This window comes from Dromiciops gliroides, chromosome 4 (genome assembly GCF_019393635.1).
Source record: "Dromiciops gliroides isolate mDroGli1 chromosome 4, mDroGli1.pri, whole genome shotgun sequence".
In the NCBI taxonomy this organism is placed as follows: domain Eukaryota; kingdom Metazoa; phylum Chordata; class Mammalia; order Microbiotheria; family Microbiotheriidae; genus Dromiciops; species Dromiciops gliroides.
Window position 1 is genome coordinate 461107096 of NC_057864.1, and position 22159 is coordinate 461129254.

The 22159-nt window shown below is 45.0% G+C and overlaps 1 protein-coding gene across 8 annotated transcripts in view; it reads left to right on the forward strand.

Moving 5' to 3' along the window:
• KSR1 (kinase suppressor of ras 1) overlaps positions 1 to 22159 on the forward strand; it is a 224777-nt gene that overhangs the window by 122689 nt on the left and 79929 nt on the right. For 7 of the 8 annotated variants that reach the window (XM_044002780.1, XM_044002776.1, XM_044002775.1 and 4 more), the window contains exon 2: positions 548 to 688. In XM_044002780.1, the coding sequence (XP_043858715.1) occupies positions 548 to 688 (141 nt within the window). Of the gene's footprint in view, positions 1 to 547; positions 689 to 13065; positions 13244 to 22159 lie in introns of those variants that run through there. The other variant, XM_044002778.1, reaches the window with a different exon arrangement.

Consider the following 22159-nt stretch of genomic DNA (forward strand, 5'->3'; position numbering starts at 1 on the left):
GGGTCACACAGCTAGTAAGTGTTAAGTGTCTGGGTCTGGATTTGAACTCAGGTCCTCCTGACTCCAGGGCCAGTGCTCTATCCACTGCGCCACCTAGCTGCCCGACCCCCAATTTTTAAAAAAGTTAGAACTTGGATGAAGTGGGACCTGGGTTCAAATCCCAGTTCTTCCACTTCCACCTTTGTATCTATAGAAGGGCTCAGTTCCCTCATTTGTACATTGAGGGGGGTGGACAAGCCATTCTCACAAATCCCTTCTGTTTCTAAATTTGTTTAGAAGCTACTAGGTGGTGCAGTGTTGGACCTGTTCAGGAGGACCTGAGTTCAAATCCTACCTCAGACACTTCTCAGCTTGGCAAGTCACTTAACAGTTGTCAGCCTCAGTTTCTTCATTTGTAAAATGGGAACAATGCTAGCACCTACTTCCTGGGTTGTTGTGATAAGATGTGAGGTACTTTGCAGCCCTCAGAGTGCTATGTAAATGCTGGCCATGATTCTGGGTGAGATCATACTCTGTTAAATCTCTTGCTTTCTGGTCTTCCCAACAGGCTAAACTGGTTCGGTACATCAGCAAGCAGAGGCAGTGCAAACTCAGTGTGGCCCCCGGGGAGCGCACGGTGGAACTCAACAGCTACCCACGCTTCAGTGACTGGCTGTACACCCTCAACGTGAGGACCGAGGTGGTGCAGGTGAGCTCTCCAGCTGGGGAGATTTGACCAAGTCAGGGATGGGGAAGGGGCTGGCCTGGGGGTATTGGGGCCAGGAGGCCTCGGGTCATAAAGGGGTTAAGCATTGAAGGCTCAGGGTAGATCCAGCAGCCTGAGCTCAAGAGAGTCACTCAATTAGAGATTGGAACAGTAAATCTAAATAAAAATGTGTAATCTGGCAAAAAATTTTTTTTAAAAAGGTGGGGGGTGGGCAGCTAGGTGGCGCAGTGGATAAAGCACCCACCCTGGATTCAGGAGGACCTGAGTTCAAATGTGGCCTCAGACACTTGACACTTACTAGCTGTGTGACCCTGGGCAAGTCACTTAACCCTCATTGCCCTACATAAATAAATAAATGGATGGATGGATGAATGAATAAATAAATAGATAAAAAAGGTAGGGGAAGGGTGTGCTAGGAAGGGTTCAGGAGGTACGTATGTATTTATATACACATATAAATATATATTGCACATATATGAGTTATTTAGGTCTTATATAATAATTATATTTAAACAAATCTGTCATATATTATTTATGTAAATTGATATGTTTATATTATTTATAAGTTATTTTAAGATTTAAAATACTAAGTTATATGTATTAGAACATATCTAGGTATATCTAAATGTGATAATGTAGAAAATTTACATTTTATATATCATATGTGTGTATGTATATATCTATGTTTGATATGTGTATAAAATATAATTACATATCATAAATAAAAATAAAGTTAAAAAAAGAGAATTATCTAGAGAGGCAGAACAGGACAGATGTTATTATGCCTATTTAAGGAAGGGGGTACTGAGTCTCAGAGAAATAAAGCAAACTTAGGAAATAAAAATAAAGAAGAAATAAAGCGATTCACCTATAGTCGTATTAGTATCAATGGCTGGATCTGAACCCATTTTGTCCTACCTTTGAGCTTCCTCCCACTTCAGTGGCCTCTCAATTCTGTTAGAGAATTTGGAAGTGGAAAGAATCTTTGATATCACCTAGTGGTTTCAAGTCAGTCAGTCAGCAAATCTTTCTTTCTTTCTTTCTTTCTTTCTTTCTTTCTTTCTTTCTTTCTTTCTTTCTTTCTTTCTTTCTTTCTTTCTTTCTTTCCTTCCTTCCTTCCTTCCTTCCTTCCTTCCTTCCTTCCTTCCTTCCTTCCTTCCTTCCTTCCTTCCTTCCTTCCTTCCTTCCTTCCTTCCTTCCTTCCTTCCTTCCTTCCTTCCTTCCTTCCTTCCTTCCTTCCTTTCGGCAATGGGAGTTAAGTGACTTGCCCAGGGTCACACAGCTAGTAAGTGTCAAGTGTCTGAGGCCGGATTTGAACTCAGGTCCTCCTGAATCCAGGGCCGGTGCTTTAACCACTGCACCATCTAGCTGCCCCCCAGCAAATATTTCTTAAGCACCTACTATGTGCCAGGTGCTATGCTAAGTGCTGGGGTTATTAAAAATAAAAGTCCAAAAACTAAAACAAAACAGCTGGGAACTTCCAATCTAATGGGTTAGTTCAACCCTCTCGCTTTGCAGAAGAGAGGACAAGACCCAGACAAGTTAAGCAACTTGCTGTACATCACAGAGGCATTGAGTGCCAGAGCCAGGAGTCAGGCATCCAGTTCAGCATAGTTTGCCCCACCCCTGGCTGGCGGCATGTGGGTGGGGGTTTGGGGGGGGGATGGGGCCTCCTTGGCTCTCTCCAATACCAGCAAGAGTCGAAAGAGAGGTGAGTAAGAGACAGGCTCCATGACCTCTGAGTAGGTGCCCGTGGGTCACTGGGATTCTGTGATTCTGGCCCTCGTGGTGTCCAGAAGCCCCTTAGCCTGTGCCCGGTCATGTTCTCAACAGAGTAGAAAGCACCCTGGGCTTAGAGTTAAGGGGCCTGGCTTCTTGGCCCTACTTCCAGCCCTCATAAGCTCGATGATGACTTGGGCCAGGTTGCTTCATCTACCCTAGTCTCCATTTCCTAACCTGTAAAATGGCAAGTAGGAAGACTTGACACTTCCCACTCCATGAGATTGTTGTGGCTGGGGTGCTTTGTAAACTCTGAGATCCTGTAAATGGATGAAGTTCTATTCATGAAGGTAATAAACCTACTGTCGTGTTAAAATATAGGAACATCACTTATCTGTAAAGAGGTAGGGATCAATGCTACAGAAAGGAATAAGAAAAGCAGGAGATGGTGTTGGAGGAACCCACAGAATCAGACTGGAGAGTGTATAGAGATTTGTAGACCAGAAAGAGCTTTAGCTGCCAGACAGAGGAGACTGTATTTGGGAGACACTGGAGTTTATTGAGGAGGGCAGTGACTGGGCCAGACCCAACTTTAGGAAAATCCCTTTGGCCCCTGTGTGGAGGGTGGGTGAGAAAGGAGCCTTGGCTCAGGGAGGTCACTGGAATAGTCTGTGCAAGAAGTGATGAGGGACTGCCCCAGAGACCTAACAAATGCTTGTGGAAGTAAATTAAGGGGAGAGCCAAGGGACCCTGGTAGGTGGGAAGAAGAGGAGGTGTCAGAAAAAAAGAAGGGGCTGACAGATGAGGAGACCCCGCAAGAGCTGTCTGCGTGGAAACCAAGGGAGGAGAGGATTCGAAGGAAGGGGGTGGCTATCCATTAACTCAGATGTAACTGAGAGGAATGGAAGAAAAGAGGAGCGAGGGAAGTCTGTTGGCGTTGGGGATTAGGGGGTTGGTGAGTTGGTGAAAATACAGTGTGGCAGCAGCCAATTTGGAGAGAGCTACTGGGGGAAAGGAAGTGGTGTCAGCAGACACACTATTTTTCTAAGAAATTTATCAGGAAAGGGGGAAGAGGAGGATGGAGGGAGTTGTTTGTTTGTTTGTTTGTTTTTTTAAAGAATATGGAAGGCCTAAATATGTTTGTGAGAGAGGTGGTGTGGAGTCTGGAGACCTGGATTTTGAAAACTGATTTTTGCTTTTACTAACTATGTGTCCATGAGAAGGTCACTCAGTCGCTCAGATCCTCAATGTTCCCATCCATGACATGGGTATGATGTATATATACACTGCCTACATTGTAGGGTTGTCATGAAGAAAGTGTTCATGGAAATCTTCCAGTGCCATGTAAATGTGTGTTGTTATTAAGGCCTAGGGCCCAGGCATCCAGCATGTCATTACAACCTGCCTCAAGGTTTTTTTCAGCAGCAACAACAACAACAAGAACAACAATAAAAACTAATTAGCACACCTGAACTAGTTGGCCAGCAGGACCCAACCACCTGCTGGCCCAATCCATTGTCTAATTGACTGCTGCCAGGTGTCCTGTGAGGAGGAGAGTATCAATTGTTAATTATAAGGGTAAAATATTCATGTGGCACACACCAGTGGGTTTCTGATCATGGATCCCCTTATTGGGGGTGGAGGGCTGGGAGGAATTAGACACTCCTGGCCTTGGGGAAGAATCTGCTAGAGAGAAAAAGGAGGAAGATAAAGGGAAGGAGGGGATGATTAATAGGGCAGCAAGGAATTAATGCAGTCGGGCAACCAATTTGTTATTTGTCCTTCATTCTCCAAGAGGACCATGACATTGGGGTGATGTCACTGAATTGGATTTAAGTGAGGGAGGGCTGTGCAGGGTCACCAACCTCACTCTCTCCTCCAGAGCCATCTGGGTCCAGTGGCAAGATATACATCAGGATGACTGGAGGTGGCCCCGGATGTTTAAGGCAATTGGAGTTAAGTGACTTGCCCAGGGTCATACAGCTAGTAAGCAAGCATCTGAGGCCGGATTTGAAATCCTGATTCCAGGGCTGCTGCTCTATCCACTGCACCCTTTAGCTGCCCCTACAAATAATCTCTTAATGGCTGCATTTCATGTCTTTTTCTCTATCTTCATCATTGATGTTCTCTTTTCTCTCGGTTTTCATGACACTCCTGTTTGACCTCTTTTGTCTCTTTTGCTGGATCCTCAGCCATGCCATGCCTGTCAACAGTGGGCGTCCCCCCAGGCTCATTCCTGGGTTCTTCTCTCTCCCTGCTCTATACCATTTTCTCTTGGTTATCTCATCAGTTCCCATGGTTTCAATGATCATCTCTGTGCAGATGGCTCTGAAGTCTCTTTGTCCACCCTAACCTCTCTCCTGATCTCCAGTTTCAAATCTCCAGCTGCCATCTTGAACTGTGTGTCTGATGAACAAATTCAGCACATCCCAAACTGATCTCATTATCCTGCTCCCAAACGTTCCTCTCTTCTGGACTTTTCTATTGCTATTGAGGGAACCACCATCCTCCCAGTCACCCAGGCTCACAACCCAGGTTTCATCTTTGCTTCCTCACTCTCACCATCCCCTATCCAATCAGTGGTCAAATTCGGTTCTTAGTACCTTTGTAACCTCTCTCATTTACCTCCTCCCTGCCCCTTTTATTTCCCTGACACTACATCTACCCTGGTAAATGCAGGCTGCTCATCACTTGACACTTGGATTATTGAAATAGTCGCCTGCTTTATCTTTCTCTCCCCAGTCCAGCCTGTCTTCCCCATATTGGTCAAATTGATCTTCCTAATGCTCAGGTCTGACCATGTCACTTCAAGCTCCTGTTCCATAAACTTCAGTGGCTCCCTATTACTTCTAGGATCAAATATAAAGTTTTTTAAAACCCTCCACAGCCTGGCCCCTTCTGACCTCTCCAATGTTATACCTTTCTCCCCTCCACATACTCTGAGATTCAGTGGCACTGACCTCCTTGGCTGTGCCTGACTTGGTAGCTCCTGACTCTTGGAATTCTTTCTTTCTTTCTTTCTTTCTTTCTTTCTTTCTTTCTTTCTTTCTTTCTTTCTTTCTTTCTTTCTTTCTTTCTTTCTTTCTTTCTTTCTTTCTTTCTTTCTTTCTTTCTTTCTTTCTTTCTTTCTTTCTTTCTTTCTTTCTTTCTTTCTTTCTTTCGTCCTTCCTTCCGTCCTTCCTTCCTTCCTTCCTTCCTTCCTTCCTTCCTTCCTTCCTTCCTTCCTTCCTTCCTTCCTTCCTTCCTTCCTTCCTTCCTTCCTTTCTTTCTTTCTTCCTTCCTTCCTTCCTTCCTTCCTTCCTTCCTTCCTTCCTTCCTTCCTTCCTTCCTTCCTTCCTTCCTTCCTTTCGTTCATTTATTTATTTATTTATCAGGGCAGTGAGGGTTAAGTGACTTGCCCAGGGTCACACAGCTAGGAAGTGTCAAGTGTCTGAGGCTGGATTTGAACTCAGGTCTTCCTGAATCCAGGGCCAGTGCTTTATCCACTGTGCCACCTAGCTGCCCTGACTCTTGGAATTCTTACCAGCTGTTCCCCATTCTTGCAACTCTCTTCCTCCTCATTTGGCCTCCTGGCTATTCTGGCTTCCTTCAAGTCATATCTGAAGTCGGCATTTTCTGCCAGAAGACTTTCTCAGTTCTCCTTAATCTTGGTACCTTCTCTCTGACGTTAGCCCCAGTTTATTCTATATGCTTTTTGTTTGTATGTAGTCATTTGCACGTTCTCTTCCCCCATTAGACTGTGACCTCCTTGAGAGCATGGACTATCTTTTGCCTTTCTTTGTATCTCTGTCATTTTTCACAGTGCCTCACACATTGTAAGTGATTAATAAATACCAGGCTACTGACAAACAGTAGCTGGTATGAACTGCCAATAATTCTGAAAGACCATTTTACCCTTCCCTTCTTCCCCATCATTACTCTGACATTCAAAACCTTGGTCATTGGAGAAAGAGAAGACTTTTTAATATTCTTTGCCTTCCCCCTCCTGTCAGTCCCTTATTTCTGATTATGTTCCTCCTCCTGCCTCACTCAGTGAACTTTACCCTTGAAACAAAGATTAAAAATCAAAGAAAGAAAAAAAAGTCATTTCAGCAAAAGCAACCAACGCATCACTTGTGTCTGATGGTATATGTCAGCCCCATAGGCTGAAAAGATGGGAGGTTCATTTTTTCAGCTCTTCTCAGTAGCCTTATATTACATGGAAACCAGGAGCTTCCTAGAAACATACCGACATTAGGGAGCAGACTAGCAACAAGATGGATGGGTAGGAGGGGAGAGGGATGGAGATGGGAGAGGGAGAGGGATAGATATGGGAGAGGGAGAGGGAGAGGGAGAGAGGGAGAGAGAGGGAGGGGGAGAGAGAGAGAATGAATGAATAAATAAATAAACAAACAAATAAATATGAATGAATCTAGGCCACTAGGCTATCCTGCTTTTAAGGTGGTGTACTAGAAGAACTTGTTCAAGATTGTACTACAAGTCAGAAGTGGAATTGGGAACAGAAGTACCCTCAATGCAGTTGATTCTTTATTAGGGGGCTGTTTATGTGGGTTAAGGAGAGCATTACTCCTATATAAGACCTATTCTTACTGACTTCTCAAGGTTTTAGTGAGTCTAACTCAGATGCAAGGGAGAAGGATTCCTACTTACATGAAAAATAAAAGTGTGTTTGTGTAACTGATTATTGGACTCAGCCATAACTAGGGTGAGATGACTAAAGCTTTTCCTGTAGGCATAAAAATTTATCAGGTACTTACTACACTCTCTTTTTTAAAAAATTAAGTGTTTTTATTTTATTTTTTCCCCTTAATTACACGTTAAAACAATTTTTAACATTAAAAAAAATTTGAATTCCAAATTATCTCCCTTCCTTTTCACTTCCCTCCATGAATCAGTAAACAATTTGATATAGGTTCTACATGTGCAATCATGCAAAATTTCTATATTAGGGGCAGCTAGGTGGCACAGTGGATAGAGCACTGGTCCTGGATTCAGGAAGACCTGAGTTCAAATTCCGCTTCTGACACTTAACACTTACTAGCTGTGTGACCCTGGGCAAGTCACTTAACCCCAATTGCCTCACAAAAAAATAAAACAAAACAAACAAAAAATTTCTATATTAGTCATACTGTGAAAGAAAATACAGACAAAAAAATCCACTACCCCCCATAAAAAATAAAGTGAAAAATAGTATGCTTCAGTTTGCATCCAGACTCCATCAGTTCTTTCTCTGGAGGTGGACTGCATTATTCAGCATGAGTCCTTTGGAATCGTTGTGGATCATTGTATTGCTGAGAATAGCTAAGTCATTCATAGTCAATCATCATACAATATTGCTTGTTACTGTGTTCAGTGTTCCTCTGGTTCTGCTCACTTCACTCAGCATCAGTTCATGTAAGTCTTTCCAGGTTTTTCTGAAATCCACCTGCTCATCATTTCTTATGGCACAGTAGTATTCCATTACAATCATAAACCACAACTTGTTCAGCCATTCCCCAATTGGTTTTCCATTCTTTGTCATCACAAAGAGAGCTACAACTCTCCTTTATTAAAGAAAGAAAACAATTGAGCTGAACATCTAGTAACAAGACTAGTTAAAATGGGAGGCTTACCAAATGGTACTCCCTCCTGCATTAAACCCAGGCAGGATTATTGAATTAAATTGTTTATAATTCTTCTTTTTCTAGACTTTCTATTGATCTACTTTTCTATTTTTCAGTCAGTACCAAATAATTTTGAGATTCTGATATAATTTGAGATCTGGCCCTTTATTCCTACTTTCTTAAAATTTTCCTTCAGATTTTAGGCCTTTAGTCCTTCCAAGTGAATTTTGTTGTTATTTTGCTTAATTTGTATTCCCTTGCTAGAGTGACTAGTATAGCACTAAATGCGTAACCTAGTTTAGGTCATCATAATTTTTCTTCCTTTTTGATGTTTGTCTAAACCCTCCTTTATTAGAGGATTGGGAACAAGTCCTTGTGTCATAGAATGGGGAAAGAGGTTCTGGTAAGTTGGAAAAGCCTGGCATCTTTAAATGAGATAGGAAAATAGCTGTAGGACAATGTGGGACTTGATTTAGGCAGTAGGGAGTGATTCAAGAAATACCACACTAGAAATACAGTCTAGTATTCTCTCTCTAGCACTGGTCCAGGAGACATTTTATATGACACTATGGCTTACCAAGCCTCCATGGTGCCAACTTCAAAAGTTTAAGAATGCCTTCCTCACTTTCATTAATATTTGTTGCAAGCAGATTATCCATGGATTTATAATCCTCATCCTTCTGTTTCTGACTTCCACCATTACTGCTTCAGGGGGTGGGGGTGGGGCACAATGAATTCCAAAAGATCACAAAATACCCATTTCCAAAAGCGGAAGGAAGTCATTGACAAAAATATACACATACTCTAAAATATTGTTAGCAACATTTTTTTGTGGTAGCAAAGAACTGGAAACAAAAGTAGATGCCCATCTATTGGGGAAGGGCTAAACAAACTGTGGTGTGCAAATGCCGTGACTATGACTGTGCTATAAGAAATGATGAATTTGATGATTCCAGAGAAGCATGGAAAGGCTTACAGGAACTGATACAAAGTGAAGTAACCAGAGCCAGGAAAACACTATACATTGTAACTACAGCAATGTTACACCCGATATAATTGAACAGAACATTGCAATATTGTTAACAATAGGATTGTACCCAAGGAAGAGATGGGAGAAGTCCCCAGCATCACCTGTCCGACCTCTGCTTCACCTACCTCCCTCACTCTTTTGCAGAGGGGGGGTGTGTGACATATTGTATGTAACAGCTGATTATTTTGATGTGTTTATCTCTTTTAAAAAAAAATTTTTTTGGTGAGGCAATTGGGGTGACTTGCCCAGGGTCACACAGCTAGTAAGGGTCAAGTATCTGAGGCCAGATTTGAACTCAGGTCCTCCTGAATCCCGGGCTGGTACTCTATCCACTGTGCCACCTAGCTGCCCCCGTTTATCTCTTTTAATGTTTTTTTTCTTCTCCCACTTTTTCTTTTTTAACTTTTTTTTTTTTATAAAGTATGGTTCTCTGGGAGGTGGTAGGAGAAGAGAAAAAGGGTGTACAATGTTTTGTTCACTTCACTTTGCATCAGTTCATATAAGTCTTTCCAGGTTTTAATAAATCTAGTCGATGTAAAAACAAAAGATATCAATAAAAGGAACAAACATGAAGGTATTAACTTGGAAAAAGGTTTGGGAGGAGGGAGTATGTCTATTCCAGGAGTCTGGGACTTGATGGGGATATCTGGGTTGACCCCTTCAGAACTCTGATGAACTTTGATCCCTTCTATCCTGGGCTTTCAATATTTCTGGCCTGCCAAGTCTAACGAAAACTGTGTCAGAGGAAGATTATCCCGGCAGTGGTGGCCACTCTTGCCAAGGGAGGTGAAAGACAAGTTATCTTCTTAGATCGTAAGCTGCTCCATGTGGGCTGGGGAAAGTGAGATTTGCCTTCTCTCTGGTGATGGGTGAGCTCAGGGCAGGTAGTCCTGTGAGTGGGAATGGGAAGAGGGTTGGAGGATGGAGAAGGGGGGCAGTTACTCCACTCCCAACCAGGCTCAGGTTTCTAGGATGAGGTGATAGCCATTGTCTGCCCGGCTGTAAAAATGCTTCAGCAGATGTAATGAGAGAGCTTCCCCTCCCCCTCCTCTGGGGTGGCCTGAGAGTTTCTGGGACTCTGGGCTCACATTTCTTCCCTCTCTCCCTCTCTGTTTTCCTCCCCGGGGTGACCTCTGGAATGGCATTCCTCTGCTAACCAGTGAAAGCTGGGTATTTTATCACTGGCACAGTCTGTCTGCTTTCTGAAATCTGACTTGGTCTTCCAAAATCGGGCCTCAAGTGAGGATAGATTTAAAATCTTGGTCTGCGTTTCCATCAGATCATCTCTATTCTTTCTACTCATCTCAATGTAATAAATCTCTTCTGAGAATCTGAGCACCTTGCATTTTATACCTGGGTTTATCTTTACAACCGGGCTTCCATTACACAGATGGCAAAACAGAGGCCTGGAGCCCATTCCGGAGTCTGATCACATAACAAGTGTGTCACTGGAACCAGCGCTGAGATCTCTTTAAAACTTCTAATCCAAAGTGCTTCCCAGAAGACTAGAGTGCCCTGTGCTGAATTGAAATGGATTCCTTAAAGCTTAAGGGAATCGAAAAGCTGGGAGGAGGAAGAGACGGCAGGCTACGTCTCCTTTTGAAGGGCTAGAAACAGAGGGACAGAGATACTAAGTAGAGCGGAGGTTCAAACTCGGCTCCTCAGACTCCAAATATAGGGATACTAGGTGTAGTCACAGGGTTAAGGGGTAGAAGAAAACTTTGAGATCATCTAGGCCAGGGATTCTTAACCATTTGGCTTTTATGTTTCTTTGGTTTTGTCCTGGACCCATTTGGAAATGTGGTAAAGCCTCTAGACCCCCCTTTCAGAATAAGGGTTTAATGCCACATTAGATTATCAAGAAAATGAAAGGTTAGTGAAAACAAAGATATAGATATAGATATGCATATATGTGGTTCTGTATTTTTATTAACCTTGTGAAAGCTATGTATATGTACACACACACACACACACACACACACACACACATATATATATATATATATATATATAAACATAGATAAACACACATACAATACAGGGTTTCCTTGTGGAAGCATTTTACCCTTTTGGTTTCTATGAGGAAATTATATTTCTTCTCTAAAGCCCTTTCCAGACTCCTGTGAGAAGCCCCTTGGAAAGGTAGAGTAAAGGGAAAAGGGCTTTTCAGTAGGTAAGAGGCATATGTATGTATGTATGTATGTATGTATGTATGTATGTATCTGTCTGTTTCTATCTCTATCTCTCTCTATCTCACTATCTCTCTGTATCTATCTCTATCCATCCCTCCCTATCTATCCATCTCTCTCGCTGTATCTATCTCTCTCTGTCTCTCTATTCATCATCATCATCATCTATCTCTATCTATCCATCTATCAAGATAGATGGGAGCAGGGGCAGCTAGGTGGCACAATGCTTAGAACACCAGCCCTGGATTCAGAAGGACCTGAGTTCAAATCTCGCCTCAGACTCTTGACACTTACTAGTTGTATAACCCTGGGCAAGTCACTTAACCCCAATTGCCTCACCCCCCCCCAAAAAAAAAGATAGATGGGGGCAGCTAGGTGGCACAGTGGATAGAGCATCGGCCCTGGATTCAGGAGGACCTGAGTTCAAATCTGGATTCAGACCCTGGGCAAGTCATTTAACCCCAATTGTCTCACCAAAAAAAAAAAGAAGATAGATGAATAGGTAGACATAGATATGGCTATATATATACAGAGGCCATACATATATACACATATTAGGGGCAGCTAGATGGTGCAGTGGATAGGTTGCCAGGCCCAGAGTTAGGCTATTTCCTGGTTTGCCCTTTCCTTCTCCAGTAGATTAAGGGGAGCAGAGGTTAAGTGACTTGCTCAGAGTCACACATCTAATAAGTGAAGTGACATTTTAACTCAGGTCTTCCTGATTTCAGGCCCAGTGTTCTATCCACTGAGCCACCTGGCCGCCTCCTTTGCATGGATCTATATCCTGGTTATTAGCAGGGGGCCTGACAAGGCAACGTAAAGGTAATTCTCTTGGCCCAGTCCTTGTGTCCAGGAGTGAGCAAAGGCAATGTTCTTATCTAAACAAGAGAGACTCTATTAAGTTTCCGGTTATTGCCTTTAATCCTCCCTTTTGTCTGACCTGAACCCCCCTCCCCAACTTTCCAAGGGGCTTCTTCCAGGGGTCTGGAAGGGTTTCATAGAAGAAGTTTATTTCTTCATATTTCTCTAGAAACTAAAAGGGGGATTTCTTTCTTTTTTTTTTTCCGGGCAATGAGGGTTAAGTGACTTGCCCAGGGTCACACAGCTAGTAAGTCTCAAGGGTCTGAGGCCAAATTTGAACTCAGGTCCTCCTGAATGCAGGGTTGGTGCTTTATCCACTACACTACCTAGCTGCTCCTAAAAGAGGGATTTCTAATATGCTTCCACAATTAAACCCAGTGCTCTTCTCTGGTTTTCCATATGGAAACTGGGGAGGGCTTTAGGTAGAGTTGGGAAATAGGGAGAAGCTTAGTATAACAAGTCAAGCTGAGTTGGAGGCTTCCATACAGATGGGAGAGCGGGAGTCTGCAGGTTATTCAAACGAGGCAGGCTGGTAGTGTTCAGAGTCCTTACATCTCTTTGTGGGGGCGGGGTTGAAGTTGCCATCTTGGGGGTGGGGGCTTTCCAGGTGATTAATTGGGATGGGGCAGGAGGAGGGGTACATTGAAAAAAAGACTCAATTTTCATTCTTGAGGAGGGAGGGAAATAACAGATCTACTGAGCCCCTAAAACCCAGCAGGCAGTCTTAATTTGCATGTTAGAGGCTTGGGCCCGGAGTCCCCAATGCCACCAAAAATAAATCCCGCTCACTACTGCAGAACATGGGCATGTCAGCCTGGCTGTCTTCTGAAACACAGCACCTGCTCTCCAAGTTCTGATGACTCTTCCAGCCCCAGTGCCACAGGCCTATTTTTGTCCCTTGTGGAGTTTGGAAAAACCCAGCAATATCCCTTCCCCTTCCCTCATTGCTGGCGATCACCCGGGTGCCTGGCGCCTCTCCACCCCCGAGCCCCTACGGGTCAATGTTATCTAGCCTGCCATGCACTGCTTGTGGGGCTGGGTGCCCACGAAAGCACCTGGGGCTCTGGGACCCCCTTCCCCAGTGGAGCTGAGAGAAGTCCGGGACCTGGGTTCTCTGGAACTGGTGGGCTCCCAGGTATGTTATGTTGTCCCTGGGCTGCCAAGCATCTTCTGGAGTTACCGAATCCAGGAAGAGAGGGGGAGGCGGAGGAAGGGTCTGATTCGGCAGCAGCTCTGGGTGTTTCTCATCTCCTGTTTTCTCTGATGCTTAATTTTTTTGGAAATCTACAACTTGCCAATGGCTTGTCTCTGAAGAATGCATCCCTGTGCTCTGAGAATGTGCTTTTCTTTTCTTTTCTTTTCTTTTCTTTTCTTTTCTTTTCTTTTCTTTTCTTTTCTTTTCTTTTCTTTCTTTCCCTTCCTTCCTTCCTTCCTTCCTTCCTTCCTTCCTTCCTTCCTTCCTTCCTTCCTTCCTTCCTTCCTTCCTTCTTTCTTTTTTTTTGGAGAATGTACTTTTCTAGACTTTTAAGGTTAGGGCTAAGGAAGGAGCTTTCTTCAGGGTCTCTGCGGAGATGACTTAGGATATCTTCCTAAAGAGCATTGTCACTGGAGTTGAAGGATATGGGTTCAGATCCTACCCTTTGTTCACGTCACTTGACCTCATGGGCCTCATCTGTAAAATGAGGGGGTTGAACTCGATGATTCTGAGGTCCTTTCTGGCTCTATCTAGGTCTAGGACCATGTGACCTTCTGTCTTCTTTCTGCCTTCCAATAACTTCCTTGTTTAGCATTTTTTTTTTTGAATTCTTTTTTCCTGGACATTCAGCTCTTCTAAAGTCTAGACTCTGGACCCAAACAGGTGGAAAGGTTAACTTAAGGAGGTTGAGATCTGTTGAGGCTATGGCCTAGCTGTGCAGAGGTCCTAGACCTTTGGGTCAGTTGTGATAATAAGAAATGATGAGAAGAGAGAGTATTGCCCCCTACCAATGATGAAGCTGCCCCAGAAACAGCTAGCACTCAGTGACGATCTCAGACTCTCTTGTGTTCTGGGGCAGATGCTGGGGTAATTTTCCTGTTTCTTCTTTCCTTTAAAATGATAAAGAAGAAAACTGAAGGGAAGTTGGATAGGAGAATTGTAGATGGGAGGACTTGAGGGTGGAGAAATACAACTGTAGGGAGTGATGACTGTTATTTCCCCCCATTTTGTAGAGGTAGTTACTGAGCAGTGAGAGATGCCAGGAGATTAAGGATAATGTGGTAGCATAGACTGGGGTGAGGCCCAGGTCCAAACTCAAGAATTTCTGATCTGTGTCCAGTTTGCCATCCATGAGGCCACTCACAGATTCTCCTAAATTAAATGTGTTAGAAAGATATGTCTAGGAAGACAGAAGATGAGTAAATAGACTCTTAATTTTATGGCTGGTAGAAAGGAAAATGTTTAGATTGCAAGCTCACTGAGGTCAGTGATTAGTCTTATCTAGCTTTGTATCTCCATCAGCACCTAGGACAGCACTGTGCATCTCTTGGTGCCTGGTAAAATCTTGACCGAACAAATGAATAAATTAGAGGAGGGAGAAGTTGGGAAACCAAGGGATAGTGTAGGAATCTTAGAAAAGTCACCTGGTAAAATTCATTTTCACCTAAGTCAGGGAGCCAGCTGGGTATAGTGGAAAGAGTTTTGACTCTAGAGATGGGCGTCCTAGGTTCAAAGCCCACCTCTGATGCTTACTGTTTGCGTGACCTTGGGCAAATCACTTACTTACCCTCTCTGGGCTTTATTTTACTTAGGCAAAAGGAGGGGGTGGTTAGATTGTCTCTGAGATCTGTTCTAGCTTCATATTTAAGATCCTGTAATCCTCTGTGCCTCAGTTTCTTCATTTGTAAAGGGGGTAGAATAATGGCACCTACTTCTCTGGGTTGTTGTGAGACTGAAATGCAATAATTATGTAAAGTGCTTTGCAAGCAAAACAGTCCCTTTACCCCCACCCCGTGTGTGTGTGTGTGTGTGTGTGTGTGTGTGTGCGCGTGCACACATGTGCATATTCACATATGTACACACACACTTATAGATGTGTAAACGTGTGTGTTTCAGCTATTAGATTGTTCTGAGGCTCAGATCAGGTATTCCTTTCTCCTTAAAGAATTCTCTGTTTTTATCCATTGTTAATGCTGTTTCTCTCCTCTAACTACTTTTTATTTACTTATAGGAACATAGAATTTGGAACTGAAAGGTCATCTGCTTATATAAATCATATGACTCAGAGATGGAAGAGACCTTAGGAGCTGTTTCTCCTCCACCTCCTCCTCCTCCTCCTCTTCTTCTTCCTCTTCCTCCTCTTCCTTCTCTACCACATTGGTTTTAAAATATTCATATCTATCACATGGTTTTAAGAATCTAATAAGCATCTTCTAGCAATGTAAGATGATGTTGGGTGCTCTGAAAACTGTTTTTTAAAAAAACTTTTAAATTAAAAAAAATTTTTTCTGGGGCAATGGAGGTTAAGTGACTTGCCCAGGGTCACACAGCTAATAAGTGTTAAGTGTCTGAGGCTGAATTTGAACTCAGGCCCTCCTGACTCCAGGGCCGGTGCTTTAACCACTGCGCCACCTAGCTGCCCCCCTGAAAACTGTTAATATTTCAAACTTCATTCAGCAGTCATATGTCTAGTACCTGCTTTGTTCACGGCACATATAGGACCTATTCCTTGCCCTCAAGGAGCTCACAATCCACTACTACTGGGATTAAAGAATAAAAATGAAATTTTGGTAGTCTTAAGGAAAGTAGTTTGATCGGGAGGCAAACAGAATAGATAGTATATTGAAGAACTAGTGTTTATGAGTCGGTTAAAAAGGAAAAAAAACAACTTAGATTTCTTCTCTGATAACTCGGGTCAGGAAGCTGTCTTCTTATACAGAACAGGAAACTGAGGCTTAGTGAGATTAAGTAGTTATTGCTGGGGGCAGCTAGGTGGCGCAGTGGATAGAGCACCGGCCCTGGAGTCAGGAGGACCTGAGTTCAAATCCAGCCTCAGACACTTGACACTAGCTGTGTGACCCTGGGCAAGTCACTTAGCCCTCATTGCCTTGAAAAAAGAAAAAAAAGTAGTTATTCCCTTCATTTTATCATTATGGGATTATAAAACTGGAACTGGGAAGGCCTTCAGAAACTCCCCTGTCCCCCCCATTTTACAGATGACAAAATTGAGGCTCAGGGGAATGAGGTGACACAGATCCTAAGTAGCAGAGCTGGGTTTCAAATTCAAGTTCTCCTTCTCCAAATCCAGAGCTCTCTCTACTCTTCCAAATTAAATAACACTGTACCCATTTTCAAGGAACTTGTAGTCTAGTACAAGCTCCAAAGAATGAAACGTGAAGCCGTCATAAATCCTCTCCTCTCAACCTTGTCCCCTTCTTCTCTCTGTGTTCTTGTTCTTCCCGGTGAATCTGGGTTTTCTCATTGATAGGTGAAGTGTGGAGTGCTTCTTCTCATATTCTCAGTCTCCTGCCCAGGGTTTGCTACTTTGAGTTGTTAACTTTTTGGTGCAAAGGTGGGGGGTGGGGGTGGAGAAGAGGAGGTGATGTCACGTTGTGAATATGGCCTGCTTCTGCTTTCGACTCTGCTAGTTTGGTGCAGTGGAAAGAGTTCTGGGCTTGGAGTTGGAAGACTTGGGTTCAAATCCTGACTGCCACTTATTACCCATGGGATATGAGCCAAGTCAAGTGACTTAACTTCTGTGGGCCTCTGTCTACTTCTCTGCAAACTAAAGGGAGGGGGTCAACTAGATCAAAGCTTCTTAAACTTTTTCCATTTTTGACCCCTTTTTGCCTGAGATATCTTTATGCAACCCTGGGTATATAAGTTTATAAAATAGGGATACATAACCTTTTACTGTTGTCAAGTTTTTTGTGACCCCCACATTCAGTGACACAGCCCCATATGGGGTCGTGACCCACAGTTTAAGAAGCTAAGGCCTAGGGGGCGACTAGGTGGCGCAGTGGATAAAGCACTGGCCCTGGATTCAGGAGGACCTGAGTTCAAATCTGTCCTCAGACACTTCACACTTACTGACTGTGTGACCCTGGACAAGTCACTTAACCCCCCATTGCCCTGCCAAAAAAAAAAAAAAAAGAAGAAGCTAAGGCCTAGATGACCTGTGGGTTCTCTTCCAATTCTAAATCATCTCATGACTCTGACTCCCCGCTATCTTCACCCCCCCCAAAAGAGGGAATAGCTTCAGTTTGAGTATGTGAGAATGAAAATTAGAATTCTTGCCCCACCTGACACAAAGGGAGAAGATGCTGGTTCAGTAGAAACCTATTATCCATTTGGGGACTTGGGGGTATCTCTTCTTTGGGTGTCATTTGATTTTTGCCCAGGCACAGGTACCAGATTCATGCATTCATGTTCCCTTTAGGAAAATCCCTAAACTGTAGCTGGGCCTGACTCTCTCCCTCTCCCTTTCCTTCCTTCCCTCCCTCCTGCCCTTCCTCCCAGAGTTATAACATTGGGAGTCAGCATCTTACTTTACTCTTGTGACCTTGGACGAGTCACTTATCTTTTATGGGCCTCATTGTCCCCCTCTGCTGGACCAATGACCTCTAAGGCCCATTTCTCCTCTCTGTCCCAGAGTGCTAAATGTGCACAGCCCTCCTGTGATGCTTTGGGTGTGCAGAGGTGACTTTAGAAGAAAGTCCCCAGTCTCTGTGAACTTTTCTAAGCAGAGAGGCTTGTGGCCCCTGACCCCTGACTGGGTCAGTGTTGTTTCTGGAAGTGGTGACTATATTAATAAGTCATTAGGTCCCAACAGGCTTGTTCCTTAAGCAGTTGTTGGTTTGGGGGAGATGGGGAGTGTGGGGGCAGGGGAGGAGGCCGGTCGCCCCTGGCCAGTGTGGAACGTGGCCCCAGAGGGGACTTGGGTAAGTGAAGATTGAGCTGAGCTGAGCTGACTCCTGACAGAACTCCTGTTCCTCCCTCCTTCTCCCTGATGGGGCTCAGGCTAGCTAATTTTATATCAAGCCACTATATATGCCTGGCACTTGAGGGCCTACTGGAAGAAAGCTGCTTATTCCTTTTCTCCTCCTCCCTCCCCCCAAGGACTTAATTAAAACAATTTGGTGCTAGGTCCAGGGGACAGGCAGGCAGGCAGACTCAGAGAAGCTGGTGGAGCCAAGGTCGTGGGGCCTGTTGAGCCAGCCCCAGGGGAGTTTAATCCCCTTATAGATCTGCCTACAGCTGGCCACTCCTCTTTCTGAAGTTGGACTCCAGTCAAGAATGGCCCAGTGGCTGAGCTGCGGGTTTCCCAGGAGAAGTGTGGGTAGGAAGGCGGTTGTGGGTTTTCAGCAGAAAGGAAGTTATCTATAGGTCTAGTGTGGAGAGCTGGGCTTCTGGGAGTCCTTATGGGACTGACTCCTTGATAGCCTCCATGGGGAGATTATTGCTGCCTCAGCATGTGGACCAAAGGCCTTGGGATATTCTAGTCTCTGGGGCACAGTGGGGGCAAATCCACTTCAGGCATGGTGCCAGGCTGATACTTTCTAGGGCCCTCTGTTGTTCTCGCTGCCTAACTCAGCCCTTCCCCTCTCTCACTGTTGCTGGCTGTCCTCAGGCGGGGTCCTTCCCATTCCCATCTCCCTTCCCAATACGACAGTCACCCCTGCTACTATCTCACCACCCAGTTTAGGATGTGCCAAGCTGATTATTTGAAAGAGGCACTTGGGCAGGCGGTGAGCTGAGGACCATATAAAACTGATTGAAGCCTGGCTCCTGGCTTTGCCCAAGTGCTAATGGTACCTCCTTTGGGGGTGGTTCTGGGCTGTATGGCTTGGTTCTGCTGAGCATTTAGGGAATTTCTCTGACCTCTGTGTCCCCTCTTCCCCCAATCTTCCAGGCTCATGGGCCCATTAGCCAGCCTTCATGTCCAGGCTCAGCTATGTGCATACTCTGAGACTTTCCACCCTTGGCAGGAAGTGTGGAGTTAGCTCTTGCCTCATGTAGTGAGAGAGGGCCGAACCTGTCATTTTCACTGGTCCATAAAACTCCCCCTTTTAATGCAGATTGGTACCTGCTTTGTGATTATATAATCTTAGAGAGTTAGCCGGGAAGCAAACTGTCTTACCCAGGGTCCCACAGCCTGAGTGCATCAGAAGAGGACATCTTTAAAAGCAGGAATTGTAAACACTTTCAGTCAGTCGGGCTACTTGGGTGGGGCAAAAGACCCTGGGTATGAGCTAAACAGGTGGTACCATCTTGTGGGGGGCCTCCACCTGGATCAATGAGAAGGGAGTGTGGGTGTGGCTTTTGAGCAGATCCCACAGAGATTGTCCATCTTCCATTCACATCACTGAATGATCAATCCACCATGGACATGTGCTTTTTGTTCATAACTGTGTCTGATATGTTTTTCCCAAGCAACTGAATTTAATACTAATACTAGCTCACACCTATATAGCCTTTGCTCTGTGCTAGATGCTTTACAATTATTATCTCACCTGATCTTCACAACAGCCCTGGGAGGCCAGTGCTAATAGGCTTCAATAGTGGCCAGTCTTTTAGCCATGGGTGACAGCGTCTGCCTTGAAATTCCTCTGCTTCTCCCCCTCCTGTATAGATATCCTGGGACTGCGATAATCTGTGGTTGGCACGTCTCCCTGCTTCTCCTAGTTTTATTGCTCCCCCTGGCTATGATGGAAGATTATTGGATTTGAAATCAGAGGCCCTTAATTCAAAGCCCAGAAATCAGAGGCCCTTAATTCAAAGCCCAGATCTGACATTACCTATGTGACCATGGGCAAGTCTCTTGCCCTCTCTAGATTTCAGCTCCCTCAATTGTAAAATTAGAAAGATGAAGCAGATATCTGCTGAGGGCCCTTCTAGCTCTAAATACATGGTTTTATATATATATATATATATGTACACACATACATACATATATACACCTATATATTCTACACAGACATATATGTATATACACACACAGATATTGTACACACACACAGATTTTGGGCAGCTAGATGGGGCAGTGGATAGAGCGCCAAACCTAGAGTTGAGAGACCTGAGTTCCAAAGTGGCCTTAAACACTTACTAGCTGTGTGACCCTGGGTAAGTCACTTCACCCTGTTTGCCTCACCTGTCACATGAGCTGGAGAAGGAAATGGCAAACCACTCCAGCATCTCTGTCAAGAAAAACCCAGACGGGGTTGATTGAAACAACTGAACAACAAACAATGTTGTGTTTTTGTTTATTTTGTTGAACATTTCCCAGTTACACTTTTTTGTTTTGTTTTGTTTTGGTGGGGCAATGGGGGTTAAGTGACTTGCCCAGGGTCACACAGCTAGTAAGTGTCAAGTGTCTGAGGCCGGATTTGAACTCAGGTACTTCTGACTCCAGGGCCAGTGCTTTATCCACTGTGCCCCCCCCCCCTCAGTTACACTTTAATTTGGTGAAGGCTGCACTTTTGTGGGCTTGGGGGCCACACCTGGTCTGGAGGGATCAAAGAGTCTGAGAAGGACTGGCTTCGGTGATGGAGTTCTGAGATCCCTTGCAGTTCAGAAGCCCATGACTCATCTCTATTTTACCCTGTGCACAGAGGTGGGGAGGCAGCGAGGGAGAAGGAAGAGCCCTGGGCCTATGACTGCACCCAGCTGGCCCTGATTCTCCAGCTCCTTTCCAAGCACACCCCCACCCCCACCTCAGCGGCCTTGTGTTTTCGGTGAGGTCATGGAACCTTTCTGCTATTACTTTAGAAGGGGTTGGTGTGTACCCGGTGCACCCTGCCCTGTCTGTTTAATTTGGCAAACATTAGCCAGGCACCTACTGTGTGCAAAGGGGCTAAATGAAGGATCATTCTCAGCCTGACTTCTCTCTGGGTGAGCCTGATTTCTTTGATGCTCTGGGCCCGGAGCCCACTTCTCTCTGTGCCTGGAGCCCACTTCTCTCTGTGCCTGGAGCCCACTTCTCTCTGTGCCTGGAGCCCACTTCTCTCTGTGCCTGGAGCCCACTTCTCTCTGTGCCCGGAGCCCACTTCTCTCTGTGTCAGACACCCTGGGTCAATAATGGGATGAGTCCAACCTCCTTTTAGAAGATTTCTAGAGGGAAGTGAAATAATTGACCCAGGGTTGCCCAGCCCGTTACTGGCAGAGCAGGGAGTAGACCTGGGGCTCTTGGCTCCCAGCCCCACACTCCTTTTTATTCTACCAGCTGGGTTGGGGAAAGAGAGGGTGGAGCATCTAGGGTGTCCAAAGGAGAAGGGGGTGTACAAACAGAAGGGGCCCCATGCAGAAGCTGGATCAGGAAGAGAGTGTTGGGGGAGCTGGAATGTTGGGGGGGGGTCGTGGAAGGGAGGTAGGCCTCACTGAGGCTGCTCAGCTTCCCAGAGATGGGCTGGTCCCTTAATTTCCTTGCCAATCTCCATAGAAACCCCCCTCTCCAGGCTGACGCAGTTAACTGCTCAGGCCCATCCTCTGCCTCCCGGAATAGCCAACTATTCTTGTCCTCGAGTCTCTCCCCCCTCTCCCTAAGGTCACTGCCTGGGCCAGCAGGAGGGAGCATCTGGGACGGGGCTTCCTGCCAGCCTGTGGCCCAAAGGCTCCTGTGGCAGCATCAGCTTCCAGGGGGAATATTCCACCGGGGGCCTCTGCTGGCCTCCCACCTCACCTCCTGGAAACATCCAGAAGCTGTGGAAAGAGCAGTCAGTGGCTTTAAAGTCAAAGGACTTGGGTTCAGATCTTCCCCCTGGCATTTAAGTCACAACCTCCAGGAGCCTCAGTTTCCTTTTCTGTAAAAGGAACCGGTAGAGCTAGATGAAGTTCTTTCTACCTCTAGATGTAGGATTTTATATCCTAGTCCTTAGGAACTGAGGACATTCCTTCTAGCATCCCCACTGAAAACAGCCTGTGGTTGGGAACCGGTAGTGCCTAGCTCCTGCTCTGCTTCTGGCTCTCAGTGGGACAAGTAGTGGTAGATGAACCCCTTCACCTCCCCAAGGTAGAGGTGAGAGCACTTTGGATAAAGCTGACCACCCTTCAGCAAGGCTTGCTTGCTTTGAATCAGTC